This window comes from Fundulus heteroclitus, chromosome 9 (genome assembly GCF_011125445.2).
Source record: "Fundulus heteroclitus isolate FHET01 chromosome 9, MU-UCD_Fhet_4.1, whole genome shotgun sequence".
In the NCBI taxonomy this organism is placed as follows: Eukaryota; Metazoa; Chordata; class Actinopteri; order Cyprinodontiformes; family Fundulidae; genus Fundulus; species Fundulus heteroclitus.
In genome coordinates, this window is record NC_046369.1 from 8,384,332 (window position 1) to 8,407,730 (window position 23,399).

At 39.5% G+C, this 23,399-nt stretch overlaps 1 protein-coding gene across 1 annotated transcript in view; it reads left to right on the forward strand.

Annotated features, from left to right (window-relative positions):
- The window catches only part of si:ch73-61d6.3 (occludin), a 40,332-nt gene extending 17,424 nt beyond the window's left edge, over window positions 1-22,908 (forward strand). Inside the window, exons 4-9 of the mRNA XM_036140962.1 lie at window positions 329-496; window positions 11,704-11,858; window positions 17,299-17,511; window positions 18,982-19,153; window positions 21,394-21,435; window positions 21,630-22,908. Coding sequence (XP_035996855.1) covers window positions 329-496; window positions 11,704-11,858; window positions 17,299-17,511; window positions 18,982-19,153; window positions 21,394-21,435; window positions 21,630-21,728 — 849 coding nt within the window. The 3' untranslated portion in view covers window positions 21,729-22,908. The remainder of the gene's footprint in view (window positions 1-328; window positions 497-11,703; window positions 11,859-17,298; window positions 17,512-18,981; window positions 19,154-21,393; window positions 21,436-21,629) is intronic.
- Window positions 22,909-23,399: the final 491 nt, after the last annotated feature.

The following is a 23,399-nucleotide window of genomic DNA, read 5'->3' on the forward strand; positions in this document are numbered from 1 at the left end:
TAACAAACTTATTCTCTAAATAAAGAAAAATGCTAAACAATCCCAATCATAATTACTAGCATCTTAGGCTTAAAATGTTATTTTGTAATTCAATGTGTTGGATCAACTATTAACATTAAACAAAACTCTGTGAACTAAAAGTAACAAAAGCAGTCCAGGTAGCCAGTAATAACGATGAGATCAGCATAATTATTTTTCTGATTCTGTTTATTACGCGTTTTGATAAAGACTCTTACTGAAGGCTGTGTCTCTGCTCATAACTCGGACTTTATGACTCTGCTTATCTCTCTGAGAACTTTCTGCATCTGATCTGTTCTTTCTGTCTCAGGGAGTTGCCATGATGTGTGGGTTCCTGGTGGTCATTGCTTTGGGCGTTGCTGCTTTCTTTGCTCAAAAAACAAGAGGGAAGATCTGGCGCTATGGAAAACCAAATATCTACTGGCAGGAGCCTCTTGTCGGCGGAAAGGCGTCAGAAGGCAGAGACGTAGAGGAATGGGTAAGAGGTGTAACAGAGTTAAACGGAGTTTAACGAAGCTCTGTGTAAGTGGGATTTAAACCGACCCGCACCTTTTGACTCAAACCGACCTGAGGCTGTTCATGCACAGCTTCCAGTCAGAAAACAAGGTCACTCAGTGTTTAAGTCCTGGAATACAACGTTCACTGACTGATTTGATTAGATTATGAAATGCTGAGCTTTCTGTCATTTAGGTCGCAGATTGAGCCACAAATGTGACCTGTTGTTCTAATCTGTCAAACTGTGTACCTTTTTTTTTTTTTTGTCAAATGACATGTTGTTTGCCATCAGCTCGGTTTTCTTTGCGAAGTTAAGTAGGTGACTGACTAGGCCATCACCGAGGCAGTCATCCCGTGCTTAGGTAGTCATCAGGTATAAAAACCAGAAGGTGATTCAGGTGCTGTAAATAGCCAAGGTGAGGTTTACTGCTCTGAAACTTTGTCACATGACTAAAGAGACAGTTCACAGCCGTCATCCGTGCTTTTTTTTTTTTTATTGAATTGAATTGAATTTAATTCAATTTTATTTATATAGCGCCAATTCATGAAACATGTTATCTCGAGGCACTTTACAAAGTCAAAATCAATCATATTATACAGTTTGGTCAAGAAATTCCTATATAAGGGAACCAGTTGGTTGCATCAAAGTCCCGACAAGCAGCATTCACTCCTGGAGAAGCGTAGAGCCACAGGGAGAGTCGTCTGCATTGTCCATGGCTTTGCAGCAATCCCTCATACTGAGCAAGCATGAAGCGACAGTGGAAAGAAAAACCACCCATTAACGGGAAGGAAAAACCTCCGGCAGAACCGGGCTCAGTATGAACGGTCATCTGCCTCGACCGACTGGGGGTTAGAGAAGACAGAGCAGAGACACAACAAGAGAGACAAAAAAGCACAGAAGCACACATTGATCTAGTAATCTGTTCTATATTAGATGGTAATAGCGGGTGAGCCGTCTTCTCTGGATGATGTCACAGTTAACAGAACGCCAGACCAGGTGTACCTACTATGAAGAGAAAAGAGAGAGAGCAAAAAGTTAAAAGCTGAAATGACAACAGTCATTTCAATGTAATGCAATGCAAAACTGGAGAACAGTAGAAATCAGTAGAGTGAGAAAAATAGACCCTGATGTCCTCCAGCAGCCTAAGCCTATAGCAGCACAACTATAGAGGTAGCTCAGGGTAACATGAGCCACTCTAACTATAAGCTTTGTCAAAAAGGAAAGTTATAAGATTAGTCTTAAAAGTAGACGGGGTGTCTGCCTCACGGACCAAAATAAGAGTTAAAAGTTCAAAATGAGCTCCCCATGAGTTCCTGCAAGGAAACGGTCACTGCGTGGTTACAGTGTTTCCTCTTACTGACTCGCTTTGTTCAGGGTCAGAGCTGATAGCAGCCAGGGATTGAACGCTCCTGGTCTTTGACCGGGTTTCACTCTGTGTAACCATTAACCACCCTCACAGATACTGAGCAGCCTGCTGGTTTCTTTGGGCTTTGTTTGCTTTAAAGGTCAACAACACTCTAGTTATATCAGGGCGATATGTGAGATATGGGTTAATAATCAACCCGGACCTGTCATGTTTTAAATACTGCTTGTTTCTTACCAAAGCCAAAACATCTGGAGCAGGGAGTGGAGCGTGGTCCAGTTCGACTATTTTCCATCATCTGATAAAGTACGTGGTGACAGTAACGATTAATTCTTCTCACTAAATATCGTCCACATCAAGTGTTTGCATAAAAACACTTTCCTGGGAGCATTTAGGAACGAAAAACAACTTAAGCCGGAAGCAAGTTTACGAATGTTTACTTTCCAGTAAAACGACAGAAATATAAAGCATAAGACAACTGACAACAAGGTGGTTAAAATAATTTTTATCATTACATATGTACAAAGACACACACATGAAAGCCAAATATGCACTTACAATGAAATCTCAATTAAAACATTGACATGTGAGTGAGTCCAACTCAAAGCATCTCATTCTCAGCTTAAAAATACTCAAAGGAACCAATTTACTAAGTTTTAAGTTATTTTGCAGCTAATTCCATGTAAAGGGAGCAGAGTAAGCAAAGGCCTCTTTACCCAGCTCAGTACTGACACGTGGGACAGAAAACAAGACAACAGCCTGAGAACGGAGAGAGTAATGACCAGTACTTTTTTTCATAAGAAGTGAACATAAATAAGATGGAAGCGCACCAAGAATAGCCTTATATATAAATGTATACCAATGACAAAGCCTCCGTGTAGCCAAAGCAGACCAAAATTTTGATTTAATCAGAACAAAATACAGCAGGTCTGTTTTTTAGTATCTCAGTGTCATCATGATCTAAGTTTTGAGTATTTCTGAGTAGTTTTTCAAAATTGTCAGAAGAAGAGCGTGTTTTGCCATCTGACACAATACATTTCACTATAGTTTAAAAAAAAATACTATATTAATGACGTTTACCCCTCATTTGCCTGATATTTCTTGAGTTAGTCACTATTTTCTTGAATGATATACGGCCAGTCGAATCTATCCTGATGTTTTGGTTAACAGACTTTTTTCCCAAAGGGCCACATGACCATCTATGACGGCTCCTGAAGGCCAAGCTATTGGCTGAATTTAACTAGTCAAAGCATGCGTTTGATAATGAACTCCAAATATGTTTTTTATTGGTTGCAAATCTCGTTGACCAAAAAGTGCAAAATGGGAACTTTATATGATCTTACTTTAAATATTAATCTTTATGTAAAACAAAAAAAAAAAACTGCGGTGAGACTCCAAACAACACGCTGAATGTCTTATTGACATGCAAAGTGTAATAATTAAGAATGACAAACAGCAAGTCTGGCACTCCAAACAGTACTTTGCTGTGTTTTTAACAAACACATTGATATTGTTATCATGGTACATTATGCGGACCTTACTTAGAAGTCCATGTATCATAAAACAATCTACTTTCTGCATCCTTCTCTGTTTTTAGCCTTAACTAACACCGGCGCACACACATGAGGATGATAATGCTTTGAAAGTGTGCCTCCTGTGTGGAGAGCTCCATCCAAACAGAGTCAAAAGCAGTCACTTCCAAAATTAAAGCCATTTAAATATAAGATAAGATAATATAAGATAAGATAGGCTTTATTGATCTCACACTGGAGAAATTGACTTGCCACATCGGCTCATAAGAGAAGGTGCTAAAGTATATTAGCACCTTTATATTTGGCTTTGTATTCAGAATGAACACTTAAAACATGTTTAACTTCTCTCTTGGACATCTAAAGGGGATAGATGTAACCCGAGGGATGTAAACCATTCAGCTCTGGTCTATATTTAGGTTAGTGCTGCAGCTGTAAAAAAAAAAAAAAAAAAACATTTCCTGCTTTTTATGTTCATCCCTCTGTCGAACCTTAGTCTGTACACACCTACACACGACAAACATTTAATAAACCTCTGATATTTGGAGATGCTAAGTAATAAAGGGTATCTTTTAATTCAGTTTACAGCAGAAAATAAGTGTCCAGAAGCTTTTGCAGGATTTGCCAGCTAAACCACAGCAGTAGTTGTAGAAGTGCTCATTGGTATTAGTTGGTTTATGAATATCTATGAAACAATTATCTTAGACTGAGGAATAAAGCGTTTAATGTTGCCATCTAATTCACTTGAATTGGACTTGGACCTGTTTGCTTGAAAAGAGTTGTTATTTTACCCAAAATCTAAAGCTTAAAACACCAATGATTTTAAAAGTGCACACCATTAATTGATTTAACTCAATCAATATCTACAAATGTAGACCATCTCTCTCTTTCTCCCCTCTGTACGTATGCGTGCGCGAGCTGCAGCACAGCCAATCAAATTAACCAGATTTTTAAAAAGGCAAAAGAAAAAAGCTTCTAAGAGTAATTTTGTTTGGGTCTGATTATGAACATGTCCGTGGACATTCTCAGTTATCCGGGTCCTCGCAACATCGCCTTCGATTTAAGCCTGTATGAAGTTCTGCTGTTGCAATTTTCACTGAATATTCTGTAAAAAATTTAGTGCAAAGGAGGACTGCTCTTGAATTGAAGTCTAATTTTACTGTTTGTAAGCTCAGTTGCATTGGTTTCATTAAGTTTTGAGATAAATACTGATTTAGAAAGAACACATGCTCTGTTATTTACATTTAACATGTATTCCAACATTGTTAAAGACTCAAAACAACTTGAAATTAGTTTCAGACTTGGGACTTGACTTTAGAAATACCTGTTTTAATGCAGGACTTGAGGATAAAGACTTGAGGTTTACTTTGAACTTGCAAAACAGTGTCTTGGTCCCGCCTCTGGTTAACACACAGCTTAAAGAGAGATAAAACAAAATTTCAAAGAAAATGAAGTTAATTTCAAAATGTGTAACAAAAAAACCCCACCACAGCTAGATTCACCAGCAATATAAAACCAAGAAAGGCAGCATTCAAATTTTGGTGCTAACAATTAACATGTAAAGTGACATTAAGACTGAAATTGAAACTGAGCTAAAGGATAAAGTTGTGGCTTTTGTTTGGTTAGGTTGTGGCTTTTGTTTGGTATAACAACAAACTAAGCGACTGTCGAGGCAAAATGGCATTTTCTGTTTCTGATTTTCTCAGTTAAGACTGTCTTCATTGACCACTTATGAGTACCTCATACAAATCAAGTAAAAAAACAAAAATATCCCCTTATATATGCTTTTAAATTCACCGGTATTCACGGCAAACACAAATGACTTTCATTGTGTTCTAATTGTTTTTCTGGTATTTGTAAAAACATTAGATGTTTTTTTTTTCTGCCAGATTTAATTTTTAAATTATTGCTACAGAGAGTAAAATTTTTATACAGTATAGATGGAAGCTTATTATTTAAACACACGAGTCAATAAGAAAACGTGGAAAATGCTTTAATTCAGTCTATCTCATGCAAAGCCCGGCTGCAGAAGCAGCTTTAAACAGACGTGTGGTTATGTTGGATTATATAGAGCTGTTTGTTTTGCAGATAGGGTGTCATTGGCTCGGGAACGGCATCGTGCACTGAGAGGTGGCTCCTGCGCCTCGCAGCGTAAATCCTCTGACTAGCACTTGGGTCTAATAATGGAGCGACGTGCTGTGATGTCATCCTCAGCTTATTGTTGCTCTGCTAATGTTGTGTTCCCACTCTGAGAACTTCAGCATTTTTTCAAGGAACTAATAAGAAAGGGGTATGGATAAGGATTAGAAAGGCTTAGGAGAAGGCACAGGAATTTTTTTTTTCTTATAAAATACGAGCCCTGGAAATATGATGTTGCTAACGGATTATTATTTATTCAAAGATTAAAAAAACGGCACCCATTTGGTTTGGGTAACCTAGTTTTTCTGTGCCTTAAGACGCTGGTGTCTGCCGAATCCTTCGATGTGTGCCTTTACATGGACGACGCTTGAACCAGCGCAGTCATTTTCCCAGTTTTCTTATCTTTTTATTCAGCATTTCAAACACATCCACGGTGTCGTTGTACCCCGTTTACACTCTTCCAGGGACAGGGCCGTCCAAAGCTGTGGGTTTGTCTCATGCCGTGGAGACCAGGGAGGCCTGGCTTGCTCTGATGACCTCACACACGGGCTTTATTCAGCTCGGCAGGGAGGGGAGGGGGGCCGCATTGTGTCTGCAGCATGAAGTCATCAGAGTCCGTCGTAGAAGGGCTGCCTGTGTCCCACAGACAGATGGAGAGAGGCAGCATTCTCTGCTGGTGTCTTTAGGCATGAAGGAAAACATCCAGGGACTAAATATATGAGAGCGTTTATTTCTAAAACTGCAGAGCTATGCTAAAATATTCATACACCTTGAGCTTTTGCCCAATTCTGATATATTGCGACCCCACTTTAATTTATTATATTGGGATTTTGTGACACAAAGCGCCATTTCTAGTGTTTTCACAAATAAACATCTGCAAACCGTGGCATGTATTTGCCCCTATGTCCCTGTCTCTTTGGCACCCCTGTTTAAATCCCACTTCCATCGTTTGCCCGTAGCAGTCAGCTAATTAGCTGGAGTCCACCCGTGTGTAATTTAAAATAAGGCGCCTTTTTTGGCCTACCTTCCATAGATTTTGTGCAGAGGGAAAGAAGCTCTGCACATCGCCCCAAAAATACTGTCTGCAGGGAAAATGTGGGGAGAACGACTTCAAACATAACATAATAGTTTAGATAAACGTATGTTCATGGGTTAGAATGGCCAAGTCACATTGCAGACTTAAATAAAGTTGACAGTTTGTAGCAAGCGAGCGTCCAAAGCCTTGCAGCTGTGACTGCAGCAGACAGGGCATCTGAAAGGCAGAATAAAAAAATCATATACTGCTCAGATTTGTAAAAAATTGTGGCACGCTACATATTATTTCCTTCCATTGTTCAAGACTTTGATTTTATCTATTACATAGAATGCAAATAAAGTAAAATGAAGTTTGTGCTTGTAGCATGTGAAAATGTGAGTTTTGACTACTTTCACAAGGTGCTGTACAGTTATATTTTTACCGTACATATCAATATTAATACAGTTTCAAATAACAATCCGGTTTCTCTGATAGCGACTGTTTTAACACAAACTGAAAAACAAATTAAAGTAATCAATATTAATGATAAAGTAGTTTTATTTTCAGAACTTGGCATAATCTAAACACAAAATTCACTTAAGCTTCATGTGACATTAAAGATATCAAGTGAATAATTAAAAAAAAATATTGACTTTCTCTACTAGCAGTACAGTAATGTACAAAATCAATTTGCTGTATTTTTTTTAAAGTCCACATAACGCTAATCAGGTTTGATGTTGCAGTCTCCTTCTCATCTTATGAAAAACCTTTAAAGAAAGTGGCCACACGTCTTGGCTGTATTAATACATCTAAAGCCTGCCTTTATGGTTGATATAGGGATTTTCTATTCCTTGATAAGACATAAAAACTGTTTTAGTGAATGTTGTCAACGTCTTTGCCATATACCCCATTTATACTACCCTTTTTTAACCGTGCCGAGAACGGTCCGGGCTTGGTAACTGAGATAACTATCGAGTGTAAATGGATCGCAAACTGAACTGAACCGCGCTAAATCTAGACCAGTTGGATAGGTGGGCTCGGCCCGGTTTTTCAGTGGCTCAGTTCTCTGATAACAAAGAGCGCATGAGCAGACCGCGTCCTCTCCATACAGTCAGCTGACTAATTCCGTGGTTCCAGACATTCATAAAAATACTAGCTTCCTTACCGTACCACATGGTTTCCAGTGATGATTCTGCTTAGCAGTGTGATGAACCTCAGCGTCTGTCAGCCCCATTTACACTACCCTTGTTAAACCGATCCGAGCCGAGACCAGTCCGAGCTTAGATCAGTTAACCAAGCCGTGCCTCGTTCTTACGACGTTTACACACCACACTATCCCGGTTCTTTGGTTGCTCCTCGCCTCCTAGTGACGATCTGCGGTACTGCTGCTCTCTGGGATTGAAGGCGGGGACCTAGCAAATCAAAATGGCGGTGCCCGTAACATTCAGGATGTTATGCTTGGACAGAATCGGCTTTTGGGACGTGGATATGACAAACAAACGTCTAATAAGGATTTACAGACGCAGGAAACAACAACAGCCACTGAGGTTCATCACACTGCTAAGCAGAATCATCTCTGGAAACCGTGTGGCACGGTAAGGAAGCTAGTATTTTTATGAATGTCTGAAATTTGTCTGAATGGAGTGTGAATCGGGACGTGCAGCCAGACACGGCGGGAAACCCGCGGACAATCAGCTGACTGTAAGGGGATGACGCGGTCTGCTCATGCGCTCTTTGTTATCAGGTAACCGGGATAAAAAAACCAGGCTGAGACCTGCTTGGGAACTGGTCCGCAGTTAGCGCAGTCCGGTTATGTTTAGCGCGGTCCGGTTCAGTCTGCTGACCGTTTACACACAAGAGTTATCTCGGTTACCGAGCTCGGACTGGTCTCGGCTCGGTTAAAAAAGGGTAGTGTAAACGGGGTAGTTGTTTCCTGCGTCTCTAAGCCCTGATCAGACTATCGTTTGTCTTATCCACTTCCCAAAACCCGACTCTGTCAAGTAGATTTACCAAAGGTTGCCTTCTTCGCCTGACTCGAAATATCACAATTATAACCAAGAATAACTTCCTGAATGTTACGGGCGCCGCCATTTTGATTTGCTTGATTCCCTCCTTCAATCCTAGAGAGGAGTAGTACCGCAGATCGTCACTAGGAGGCGAGGAACTGTTGTAAGAACCAAGCTCGGCACGGTTAACTGATCCGAGCTCGGTCCGAACTCGGCATGGATCGGTTTAACAAGGCTAGTGTAAATGGGGCTATAGTTTAGTTTTTTTTCTCTCTGTCCATTTATTTTCCGTTCCTCCAGCCACATGTAACTTATTTCTGAAACCCGACCAGAACGACACGTCCTGAAAGTAGCTGTGGATGTGCGGGACTTTTGGTCACACCGTTGTTTTCTCTTTATGTTTCAATGGTTTCCACTTGACTTTAATCGGGTCTTTCTGGGATATATCTTTGGGGCTTTTGTTTGCCACAACTACAAGCTGGCCCTCTTTGTTTTCTTGTCCATCCTGCCGTCTCAGGTTAGGGGTGCGCTCACGTCGCGCTGTGAACACATCCTGTGCTCACGGCTGATTGGCTGTTGTGTTGCACACATTGTCGAGATTCCTGCATGAACTTCTCTCCAAACCGGATTCACCTGCAGCTGCAAGAGAGAGAGAGAGAGAGAGACACAGACTCAGTGTGTCTCCCGCCATGATTGTTGTGTTTGAGGGAACGGCTGTTATTTTTAATGATCTACTCCTTGTGATGTTCTATATTAAAACCAGGTCCTATTCAAATCCCTTCCTAATTCATACTTAAAGTTTTTTTGTTTTTTTTTATAATTTCGATTTTGCATCAGGGGCTTTATTTTTATGAGGCTTATGAATCTATTAAAGGCAAAGGACAGAAACCCTCTCGGATTATCTTTTACTTCCATCATAATATCGCTCTGAAAATCCTACAGAGGAGTAAGCTTCTCACTCTGTTGTACTCTTCTGTAATCTCTGATTTTTACATGTTTTAATACAGTCTACGTGGAAGAGTCTCAGTTATTAGAACAATTTATTTCCCTGATCTAAATCGTCTAAATGTACTTCTCTTTATTCATTGTGTTTATTAATAGTCTGAAATAGAAAATTAATCGACCTTAAGGACATTTTGATGCATGGAAAGTAAAATATTATAAACAATACGTGACACCAATAGGTAGAAAAACATTTAAAACATGCAGCTTTATTCTAGTTAGCTATTCATTTCTCTACACGGGCCAAGTCCATTGTGCTACTAACACAGAGAATGATCAATATTCATTTTAGTTTAACATAGAGGTTTTATTAAAAGCACAGAATGATAGATACACTCAGTGAACTGAATAGGGACCAACCCTGAATCCCTCACAGTGAGGAACGCTGCACGGAGGCTCTCTGGCCTTGCAGGAAGGACTGGGAAATGCAGAATAAGGTGATGAATGTTTTTACTGAGACGCCTGTTTGTTTGAGAACAGAGAGGAAGAGAAAATCTTTTCCATGTGTGCATGAAGACGTGAGGCAAGAGAAGGAGGAGGAAACAGAAACGTTGCTTTGTGTTGTGCTTTTAAAAAAAAATAATGTTCATTTCTTACCTTCACTGTTTCCAGTATGAAACTGTGCCACCTGTCACAACATTTCACACAGATCAGGACTCGCCTGGAAAATATTTCAGACCCGCTTCGACAACCAACAACCGACGAATAAAAGTTATTTTCTGGATTCTCCTCTTAGTCTTCTGTAGTGAAATGTAGTTTTATACCTTATATAAATGGAATCAAACTAACTAGAAATTAATAAAAAATAAAAGAGAATACTGTACTTAAATTTATGTGTGATATTTGAGCATCTCTGTGAACATTAATCTCCGTAAATAATGAAAATACTTAACTATAATGAAATTCACGCCATTCAAGCAGAAGTCACCAGATATTTGCACATATAGTGCATTCAAATACACATAACCTGACATTAAATCACACATCACTGATTTAACGTCAGACATGTCTCAGAGTTATTTGGAAAAGCCTAGATGAGCATGTCTTTTTAAGCTTTTGATAGAGTCATGTCCAACATTTGAGTTAATTGGAGGCACAGCAGTAGATGTATTTTTAGGCCAAACCTAAAGCCTGCTTGTTCCTTTTGTACCTTTTGTAGCTTTTGCTGTTTGTACCGTTTAAGATCAGGATGAGAACTGTGTTGTGTTCATCCTTAGGTGGAACTTCCAGATGGCTGGAGGTGCCACATTCATCTGCTCACACTATTGAACACAAGCATAAACAGCATGGCAGCGTTTAACCATCATACTGTTCAGCGGGGGAGACGGGTTCTGTGTTCCCGGGCTCCACGCTGAGCTTGTTTTCAAAGATTTGAGCATTTCTATGGTTTCTCATCGCCATCATTCAAGAAAATACCTTGCTAAAAAGAAGATTAAAGAAAATGCTGTGATTTAAGTGCACGCATAATGTTACATTTCTTGCACGTAGGCCTACACTGCAAAAACAGAACAAAAATAAGTATTTTTTTTCTTGAAATGAGCGTATATGTACTTTATTTGAGCAGGTAAATAAGATAATTTGCCAATGGAATAAGATTTTTGCACTTAAAATAGAAACAACTCATCTCCATCAACTTATTTCAAGTGCATTATATCTAATTATCTTATTTTAGGGGTAAAAATACTCATTCTATTGGCAGATAATTATATTTACCTGCTCAAATCAGGGACAAATACACTAATTTCAAGAAAATTTTACTTATTTTAGTTCTGTTTTTTCAGTGTACCTGATACCTTTTAATCTTGTAAATAATAATTGTCAGAAATCGGTCCCCCTTTTTTTTTTTATCTCCCAACAGCTATAGTTAAAGCTAATGATTTCCAGGAACAGCTTTTCACTTCTTTTTTTTTTTTAAAGCTGTGACTTTGAGCAAATACGTCTGTAAATAATATACGGGCTGATGAAAATGGCACAACGTAGTGAAAAAAAACAAAGAAAAACATGTTTATTTAAGAAGGATATGAGTCAGAGAGCTGGTCCGCGGGGAGGTTTGGTCTTTACTCTTTGTGTGTGTCAGAGATGTTTGTTTGCGTTTGCTGAGCCTTTTCCTTGTGCTTTCTTCCGGCTTTCTCTAGGTGAACAATGTGGAGGAAAACCGCAGCGTCCAGGATGCCCCGACCCTGCTGGTGTCCGAGAAGGGAGTGGGGCTGCTCAACGCCTCAGCGAACAGCGTCAGCTCCTACCCCCCAGCCAAGGTGGACAGCAGCTCTTACAATGAGGACGATATCCAGTAGGTCACCCTGTTTCTGACCAGCTTTTCTTCTTTTACTAATTTCAAAGTTTCACTGGATTCTCAGATTTGGAAATAACATGAGCGCTGGAGTATAATTGAATATGTAACAATTAACAACTTTTAGGTGTTTTCCAGCTGCTCTACATTGGTTTGTGTTTAAATATAAAAAAATGCATTTATTTACACTAAAGTCACAATATCTCTTCATTTAAATAACGTTAGACTTGTGAATCAAACTCACTGTTCTGACCAGACGTTTACATACAGCGCTCATAGGCATGGATCTCATATCAATTTGGGGCTTTGATGACTTAAACTGGTTTATAGCCAATATATTAAGATGACACCAAAACAAACATCTTCAATTAATGAATAAAAAAATAAGTTTGAATTTGTCGTCAACTTTCTCCAATCCACTCAGGTTTAACTTTACACATACAGGCTCAACTGTGGGTTTATACCGCCACTGGATGTTGGTTTAAATGCTCCTTAGCATGTTGCAGAGAAGATAAATTAAATTAAATTTATCCATATAGCGCCATTTCATAACACATCACCCGAAAGCCCTTTACCGACTCAGTTCTCTATCAAGTCACACCGACAGATTGGTAAGAAAGTTTTCTAAGGAAAGGGACAGGAAAAAAGCCCCTTCTTTAAAATTAGCACCTTGAACCTCAATTGAAGTTTGGATTTTACGCCATTGGACGTAGATTTTGTTTGTTCTGTGTTTTGGTTTAGATTGTTCCGGTAAGAGTGAGAACTCATCTTGATTCAAAAATTAAGCTAGAAGTACGTTTGGGGGGAATCAAGGTTTGGTTGTCAGACCTAAGAAAAATGTATGAACAGACAAACACATCATTTAACATTGGCTTTTAAAAAGGAAAAAGTGGTGTTAGAGCCATAAATAGAAAATATTTAAGTTATTTGTATGATGGTTTGCTTTTTATTTTTGTCATATTCAGTAAGAAGATTTGTTCAGGCCATTTTATTATGAGGTTTAGTTTTACTTTGAAAGGCTTGCTTCCTGTCGAGCTGTATATTGTATTAGAGAAAACTATGGATGGATTATCTAGACACAGAGCAATACAGTTTTACCGTGTAAACTGTGGATGACTTGGAAAAGGAAGATTTTCATTTTTTATAGATAAAGGATTTTTTTGTTAAAATTCCCAATTTGCCGCATCCTTTACTTCCAGTGTCTAAGGAATGACACCGAAATTTGGACCTCTTGACATAACAAGTGCCTTTTTAAAATAAAGTATAATAATAAAAGGCTACCATTTTGTAGAATATTCTTGTATTTCACTTTTACTTGTCCCCATGTTCTAGTGGGTCCCGTGGAGGCTCTGATATAAAAGAACAAAGTAAATATGAAATTGTTAAAATGCAAAAATACATACAGTAGAAAGGGATAGAAACATCTACCATGGACAGTATTTACGCATTAATTTGTCTGCTACTATTTGCCAGCCCTCTCTCCTGGCTTAAGCAGACTTTGAGGTGTTCCCTGTCGTTTTAATTAATGACTCAAATTCGGCATAACCTTCCATTAAAAGCTCTTGTTCTGCTTGGGAGAAAAACTGTGGGCGTTCTTTGTTCATGCTGAACAGCCAATAGCAGCGTTGCTGATCTTTGTTTCTACTATCGACACATTTCCCCTTTTAAAGCAACGCACGAACGCGCATTTATCTCAGATAACTCAATCCAGCCATACTAATAATAAACAACAGGTGTGTTCGAAGAACCCAATTAGCCGGATCATGATTAGCCGGATGAAATCATCTTGGATGTGTCATTTGATCTCGGATGTTTTAAGCAACGTATGAAGAACGGACCCCTGGACTGGATAAGACTCACCGTAACCTGAACAGACTCAACAAGACAACCTGGCACTGATGTCTGGTCTCAACAGTTTATATGGAGGTGGAAGCAGGTGAAACAGGTGAGAGGTGATTGCAGCAGGGGTGGAGTTAGGAAGGTGTGCAGGTAAATAATTAGAACAGACATCAGTGCTGAGGCTCAAAACAAGAACACATCAGAAACCAAACCTAAACTAAAAAAAAAGCTGACAGGACAAGTGGACAGGAACAGAAACTACACCAGACTTGATAAGAACCAAAACAACCCTGAAGTACAAACCTAAAACAGAAGATAAGGCTAAGACTAAAACTGATGACATAACAGGATAAACTAAAACAGTAAACAAGCTAAACAAGAATCTAGACAAGACCAAACTCAAAGCAGCCAGAGAACCTAAGGCAGGAGAGTGAAATAACATAATCTAATAACATAAACCAGAATATTACACGTACGCATCATTTTTAACCTGTGTAGCTTAGAGAAAATCCATGATAAATCAAAATTGTTGTCCCAGTTCTTGTTTTTTTTTTAAATGATTGTAGTTGTTTGTTGCATAAATCTAACGCTCCAAAAAAGATTAAAATGATATCTGTATGTAAACGTTTGTCTCGACTGAAGCACACTTTAGCTGATTAAATGTCTCTGAACACACCGACACGCTCATCAGGAAAGACAAGTAGAGATATTATAGATTATTAATAGATAAAAAGTTTTTTTTTTTTCATTTTTCTTCATATTATCAGCGAAAGGAAGTGCAGGACTACTGCATGTAATGTATTTTTCTTTTTTTTTCTTGCTTGCATGTGACTCACAGAAGCAGCTCTAATCACCACTCCGTCCTAAAGCCCATAAAAACATATTGCCCTGCCCACATGGAGAGCTGTTTGCGACCTTTGAGACTTTGTTGGATTAACTCCCTATTTTTCCCCCTGTTGGTCATTGGATTGTCTGAAGAGGAGGAGAACAGGCTGGATATTTGTGAATAACAGCGCTGGCTTTTTCATCGGCATGTGTTGTGTACATGTGGAAAATCTCTAAAAAAAAATAACAATTCTTGTCTAGACACTAAAAGTCTTCACATAAATAAGTGTTTTTGAGTCAAAGTACAAAATAATGTCATGATTTCCTCTCTTCCTGAGTAAGCAGAGCAGGTTTCATAAGCAGAAGAATGTTAGCCTGCAGACCTGCAGTGTGCGCGGCTCCCTGCATAATTCACTACGCAGTAATAACCTTTAATATCTGTGCCGTTGGATTTGGATTTCTCCACAAATCCCTACAAACCTAGGAAATTGAATGAGCTTCATCCGTAACTTATTAAAGAGCTGTACCTGCCTTCTTTTTTTACTGAGGAACTTTTCATATGGTGCTGTTTTTTGAAACGAAGGGCGAGACCAGCAATGACAATGTAACTCTTTCCCACCTCGTCGTATTTTTGATTTGGCTCTCACCAGAAAACCGCCTCCTGCATTCTTGGAAGTACATTTCTTATCTTGAAGCCTTTTTGAGAAGCTGAACTTCACAGCACGTAAAAAACAAGGATAACGTCAGAACTATGGCACTTGGAGGTATGGGAGTATAAGGGTTTAAGCACTGAATCCGTGCTACTTTCTCATGAAGTCCCGTAAACGGAAGCAGCTTGACTTACAGGAATATTTGCCCGCTCTTCTTTTCAGCGCTTCTTAATTGGTTTCATGAGGTTGCTTTGGCCCAGCCTCAGCATTTAGCCAGATGGCTTCACATTTGACACTTGGATACTTTGATAAACAGAACGGTTCGTGCTTGATTTAGTGATGCTGTGTATATGTAGCTTAGCGACGTTGCTGTAGAGATGTTTTGGTTCGTTCAGATGCAGCGTTACGAACCCAAGTCGTTTCCCCAGGGGATTTCTCCAAACAAGCCCTGCTTGTTTAGTCTTTTTTAAATTTTACTATCATGAACGTTAATATTTAACAAGCCAACCGAGGCCCGTAGAGTCCAGGGTAATAATAAAAATATTAATAGCAATATTAATAATTCCTCCAAGTTGGAGGTATTGGGAGCGCTGCAGTTTGTCTCAGCATTGTACCGTCCTGCTTGTAGTCAATTTGATGGGACTACTGAGAAGACTTTTAACTTTCCTGAATGTTTTCCTCTTGGAAGTCTTTTTCACGGTAGACTGCACTTCAGATAGTTTCACAACAATTTTATTAACCTTTCCCAGATCCGCGGGAAGCAAGAATTGCTTTTCCTCGCCTTTTGCTGATCTCTTTCCATCTTTGACTTGTTTCAATAATATGTCTTTAAGCAAACTAGCAAAACTCTTGCTTATATACAGGACTGTCTCAGAAAATTAGAATATTGTGATAAAGTTCTTTATTTTCTGTAATGCAATTAAAAAACATGAAATGTCATACATTCTGGATTCATTACAAATCAACTGAAATATTGCAAGCCTTTTATTGTTTTAATATCGCTGATTATGGCGTACAGCTGAAGAAAACTCAAAAATCCTATCTCAAAATATTAGAATATTTCCTCAGACCAAGTAAAAAAAAAATTATTATAACAGCAAAACAAAATCAAACATTTGAAAATGTCCATTAATGCACTCAGTACTTTTGCACAGATTACTGCATCAATGTGGCGTGGCATGGAGGCAATCAGCCTGTGGCATTGCTGAGGTGTTATGGATGCCCAGGATGCTTCAATAGCGGCCTTTAGCTCATTTGCATTGTTGGCTCTGGTGTCTTTCAGCTTCTTCTTCACAATAACCCACAAATTCTCTATGGGGTTCAGGTCAGGGGAATTGGCAGGCCAATCAAGGACAGTAATGCCATGGTCAGTACACCAGTTACTGTGAGAATCTTATGTCGTCTCTTAACCACTACCATACTTGTGATTTAGTTTACTGAACCAAGCTGAGTGTTTTTCAAGGCTCAGGAAACCCTGCAGCGTTTCGAGTTAATTAGACGATTCAAGTGATTAGTTGAATAGCCTACTAGTATACTTTTTCACGATATTCTAATATTTTGAGATAGGATATTTGGGTTTCTTAAGCTGTAAGCCATAATCAGCGATATTAAAACAATAAAAGGCTTGCGATATTTCAGTTGATTTGTAATGAATCAAGAATGTATGACATATCATGTTTTTTAATTGCATTACAGAAAATAAAGAACTTTATCACAATATTCAAATTTTCTGAGACAGTCCTGTAGAGGTGGTGACACTTGGCAGCTGGTACCTGCTTTACTTTCTCCCATAAATCCAAACAGAGCAGCGAGGGTGTACTTAGTTTTTACCAGACAGCTTTTTCCCTTGGCTTCTTTTTGTTTGATAAATATTGGCATTCAAGAATTGTAGGAGAGAGTATGTGCTTTATTTTTTCGTTTCTGTATCTCCTGCTAGCTGATATAGTTTCTTTTTCCCCGTGTTTCTTTAAATTTATGTAAAGAATCGTGTTTTTTTTTTTTTTTGTGCTGCATCTGTTGGATATTCAAAGAATCTATTGAACAATCCGTCCAATGATGGATTAAATAAATCCGACGCTCCCAAACGTCTTTTCTCACACCTGACGTCCCATGCTTGTTTCCCGCAGATACTCAGAGAAAACGACCGGCCGGCCATCCGAAGCGTTCTCCCACGGCGGCAGGACCAGCTCCAGCCCGTCAGAGGAGACGGGAGGCCGCAGACCCTCCGCCAACAGGGGCAAGAGACGCAGACGTAACCCGGATATGGACGAGTCCCAGTACGAAACGGAGTACACAACAGGGGGAGAAACGGGCAACGAACTCGACGAAGAATGGGAGAGGTGAGGACAACGTTTCTGTAGCAGAGCCACCTTTAAACTTCTGACTCCCGGCCTGGATTAGAGATGAAAACGTCACCGGCTAAGAACGGAACATGTAGATTACAGCGGAGTACCGATTTTCCCTCAGGACCAGACCCACATTCTCTGACATGAATTAATAACTATAAGCTTTAGAAATCAAGCTTATGGGACAATAATTTGATGCAGCCAGGACATATTTTGGTTTACAAAATGCACTTTAGGGGTTGTGTGGGAAAAAAAAGAGAGAGACGATGAATGCCTTCACAACACGACTGGAAAAAGTTGCCGTCTGTATTCCTCAGGTAATCCTCTGAGGTATGCTCGTCCACGTGTTTGTTTTCATTAGGAGAAAAGTGGGACAAAGGTAGAGATGCAGCCATGAGGGTTTTGCTGGCCCATGTCGATTTTTGGCTTTCTTCTTGGTCGAACCTGCTGATTTTGATCCGTTCCAATAATCTCTTCTACTTTGTTTTTTTTTTTAAAGAGAGAAGACACCGTAGGTTGCTTGCTGGATGTAATTTTAAATCCAACACTAAATGAAGGAATTACAGGATTATCCCCATTTATGCACCAAACAAAATGTCCCTGACCTTTTTTTTTTTTTTTTTGGCTAACCTTAAAAAAGTGCATTGAAGTTCATGTTGTTGATTGATAGATTGATACGCACACAGACTGAAAATGTTGGAAGGTCTTAGTGGTTGTTTTGATACATTTAATGAATAGGAGAAAAACTGTAATATTTTTAGAGACTGACCTGCCGATCGCTCAGCAGAGCCGATCAAATTCTGGCTACTTAACTGCTGCAGCTGGGGTAAAAGGTGATGAGATAATTAAGGTTATTTTATCGCTTTTTGTTGCACTCGACCTTCTACAAATATCTCAGAGTTACTTACATTTGAGTTGTGAATTCACTGAATACATGGATTTGTCAGTTCAGATTCAATTCAATCCAATTCAATTATATTTATGTAGCGCCAATTCATGAAACATGTCATCTCAAGGCACTTTCCAAATTCAAATTCATTCAGATTATGCAGGTTGGTCAAAAAGTTTCCTCTGTAAGGAAACCCAGCAGGTTGCATCAAGTCTCTCCAAGCAGCATTCACTCCTCCTGGAGAACCGTAGAGCTACAGGAACAGTCATCTGCATTGTAGATGGCTTTGCAGCAATCCCTCATACTGAGCATGCATGAAGCGACAGTGGAGAGGAAAACTCCCCTTTAACTGGGAGGAGAACCTCCAGCAGAACCAGGGTCAGTGTGAACGGCCATTTGCCTCGACCGACTGGACGATTGTGTCATTTTAAGATATTTAATTGAAGAGTGCCATTTTTAGGTCTACCTATAGATTTGTGTTTGATTCTGATCTCTGTCTCTTCTCCTTTTAACTCCTCGTCTTTTTGTTTTCTCCCCCTTACGCCTCGATCCTCCCTGTGCTTTTTGCCCTCCAGCGTGTATCCTGAAATAACTACGGATGCTCAGAGGCACGAATACAAGAGAGAGTTCGACGCAGACCTACGGGAGTACAAGCGCCTGTGTGCCGAGATGGACGACATCAACGATCGGCTGAACAAACTCAGCCGGCAGCTGGACACACTTGACGAGGGCTCTGCTAAATACCAGGTATGATAGAAATATGTTGAAGCTCTCCCATTAAAAGTTATGAAAAGGCGCAGAGGACTGACTTCTTATACAGTAATAGAGCAAAATAGAAGTATCCTTTATTGTCCCACAAGGGGAAAATTCATGTGTTTCAGCAGCAAAGTGAAATGCAAATGGAGCATGCAGATACACATAAGGGTAAAAAATAGAATATCAAAAATAAGAATAAGAGACTCTACAGTGGGAGCAAATGTACTTAATAAAAAAAAGTGCACAGGTATTAGCAATTTAAAAATAGCACAGTGAAAAAATGGTCTGGTGATTTAGGGTGAATTAAAAAATTAATGTGTGTCGGGATGAACGTTTAAAAGGAGATTAAAAAAAGGCCTTTTTATTTGTCTGCTACTTGTTTCAGGCTCAGCCTCTTCTCTTATTTTACTAAATAAAACTTTGGAGCTTAAGACTGAGAAAAAGTTTAGGCATCAACCTCCAGCCTTAAAGCTGAAAAACATTCAAAATAAGAACATAAATCTAAATATTTTGTGTACCGTTTTGCAGATATGAATTATACTGAAGTTGCTACAGTTGTGACACCCTTTTGTTAAATATCCTATAATGATACAATCGTCCTGTTATTTGTAACTGTTTCCACGGTTTTTATGAGCCTCAGCAAATCTCCATCTATTGTTATTGTTAATCTATCTTAAAGAGAAAGACGCTTTAACACGCTGAAGCTCCGAAAGCTGATCCCTGTGAAAGCAGATTGCATTTATCTTTACTGGAACACATTCAATTTAATAAATGTACTGGGATATTTTTGGAAGCGTTCAGGAAAGTCACAGTGTGAGGGACCAAGCAGGGAAGGCACAGAGGACACAGGACAGATGTCTTCAAAGTAGGTCTTTATTCCGCCCCATAAAACAAAAAAACACTCCTAATAAAATAACATTTGATATTTTTAAGCATCCAACCCAGTTTTTTGGGATGTGGCTGCCCCGTTTTGACTCTTTATTTCTTAAGCTTTGCTTCCATTATTGTAGAGATGCTACGATCCAAAACCGAGACCGAGCCGATACTAGCAGTACAGTAATGTACAGTCAAGTGTATTTTACTGTCACCGCGTGTGATCACGTGAAATTTCTCTTTGGCCACTCCGGTTCACATTATACATAATAAAGGCAAAACCTGACGAACAAACAGGCAATGAACAAGGGTTACAGTGTTGTTGTGTTTTTTTTGTAGCGTTCAGGAGAGTCACGGATAACAGATAACGAGGTAATGAGGTGCTTTTTGAACAATGAAGATTTGAGGCTTCGTTTACAGCAATGTGCATTTAGATATTCAGAGATAATAGTGTGCAAGTCGGCAGTAATATTAAGGTGATTGTAACGTATGATGGGCTAGTAACAGTGGGGTTGATTTAAATCATTGGACTGCGGTCTCCTATCAGGGAGCAATAGCCCTCACAGCTCTGGGGAAGAAGCTGTTTCTAAGTTTATTTGTTCTGGCTTTGATGCTTCTGAAGCATTTACCTGATGGAAGAGGGACAAACCGCGCATTGCCTGGGTGGGTGGGATCAGTGGAGATGATTCTGTCCCTTCGTTAGGCTCATTCTGCATAAATTGAGTCTATATCCTGCAGACGGCATCCCACAATCCCTTGCGCTGTTCTCACCACCTGTGCTAAGTCCTTCCTCTCCTGGACTGTGCAGCTCCCATACCACACAGTTATGCTGAATGCATAAAACGCTTTCTATGGTAGCTCTGTAGAAGTTATTTAGCAGTTTGCCATGTTTGTGGTGCTGAACTTACCAACTTTATCACCACCCCTGGCAATTTTCATGTTGCAGATGGCGCATGTTGCAGTCGGATTTATCAAGTTTAAAATGTTTCCAGATAGCAGACTTGACTCGGTTTGGCGCCGGCTCCATGTTGCTCAGTGTTTGCTCAGCACTAGCTGCTGTGACGCTCTGGGTGATGACGTAACCAGCGTTGCAAACATAAATTAGAAGTGACCAGATCGCTGTAACTGCATTACTGTGTATGATATCAAGAAATGACTGGATCGGCGTCATTCGTCCGATTCAGTTAGTTACTCAATATCGGAGCTGATATCCGTTCCGGGTATTGGATCGGTGCATCTCTTTTTTATTGTCTCGTGTTGTTTGCATGGCAGACCCTGAAGAGCATGAAAGACCAGAATCTCTAAATGTGTGTAGATTGATATATAATCACAACAAATGCCACTTTATTGTCTCTTAGGCTGCTGCAGAGGAATATAATCAGCTGAAGGATCTAAAGCAGGTAAGCAGACTTTCTTAGAATATATTGTCTTCTGATCTAGTCTTCAAAACATGAACTTAGACGATATGCGGTTCTTCGTAGCTATAAAATGACGTGTGTGCCAGTTTATTTCAGATTCTTAGTTGTCGTTGAGCTGTGCTTGCTATCTAGCTAATTAAGCATAAGTTTCCACATATCTCTGCTGCGCTCTGCAGACATCAGAATACCAGTCTAAGAAGAAGGAGTGCCGCAGGCTGAGACACAAACTGTTTCACATCAAGCGAATGGTGAAGGACTACGACAAGAACCACTGAAGGGTCAGCTCGGTTCCAGCTCTCCGCTTGGCGGTCCGCACTGCAAAAACCTCTCAGACGTTGGTTAAGATACACTCCATAAATCCCACAGAGACCGCTACATGCTGAGGCCAGCGTTACAGCATACACACAGGCGCATGCAGACTCCTACCGCACTCAATACAAAGCACAGATGTACAGGGAACACACGGGGAAAGTGATGATCAAGAGATGTTCTGATCGCTAACCTATTTGCAGCAGTTTATCGGGGGCAAAATCAAGGCGGTGTCCACAGTTGTAAACATTTTATTTTATTTTTTTATTGTTTGCACAGTGGAGATCACACACTGTTGATGAGAGGTCGTTTGAAACTTCTCTGCTCTTTGGTCACCGGTGTTAAGACTGAAGGATGCAGTCATGGGTTAAACTGCTAACAGGGATTGTTTTGAAGAAAATATGCAGCTCTGTTAATCTTTGGTGTAAACTTTGTTGCAAATGAGCTTCAGTTAAGCTTTTTTTTTTTTTTTTTAACTGTCAGTATTTGTAGCTACCGTAACCATCAGAGAACTGCCGACCCGTGCGAACACTGTACTGCTTTTGTTTTTGTCTACTCCTAAGATTTGTTTTTTTTATTTTTATTGACTCGTAAATGTGATGAAACCAAAAAGTGGATAAACTCACCAGTGTGATATACTGTGTTGTACTTTACATACTTTAAAAGAATCCATTTCATACAACACCTGAAGAACAACCTGAACCTACATCTGTTGTATCCGTCAGTCAGATTGTTGGACATAATTATATCCTGTACTAAAGATATGTGACCTTGTAGCCAGTGCCATTTAAAATATGCTCAGTAAAACAATAAAAATAAAACTGGTTTTTATTATTCTCTGTCATGGGGTGCGCCACTATAAACCCGTCTCAGTGATGTTCCTCATCTCCATCTGCTGTGATGCTGTTCTAATTTTTCAGTTAAATCTGCTGTAGATCTTAAAATTGCCTTTGATTTGCATTTTTTATTTTTACGAATATTTTATTGTCTTTTTTTTAAAAACATTTTTGAGCCATTTATTTTTGTAAGACACTCGTTTTCATTGTTGTCATGAAATTCTGTTTTTTGTAACAGCACACCTGCATAAATTATGTTGTCTACAAAGTATTAATTTAGCACCTAATAAACACCTAATTCTCAACAAAATGGCGTTTTTTTTTGTTTGTTTTTTTGCTTCTCTGTTGGTTTGGAGAGATCAGCCTTGTGCAGTGAGAGCTGGGTGACTTTCTGCATCATTGATCTCCAGTGACCCAGAAAACAAGCCCAGGGAGACCATCGCTAACTGATGGCGCCCTCTAGTGGTAAACCCTAGTAATCACTTATTTACTGGCGTTCAAACCTCACAGTATTTACACCCATGGGAAGTTTTGTGTTGTCAAAGCCAGTTAGTTTGACGCCTTAAATTGTGATCTCCTCACATGTTTGTTGAGGGTTGCTGTGACCGATCGCTCACTGATTAAAAACAGCAGAAAGATTCGGTTTCTTCAGGCGTCAGCGTAGATATTAGGAGGAGATGGAGCCGGCTACTCAGACCGCAGTCTTTGTGGCATTAATCTTTGCAGTGAGTGCAACGTCCTTACCTTTTTCCACCCTGGTTTTTGAATATAACAGATTATAATTATAATATTAATTGGTTT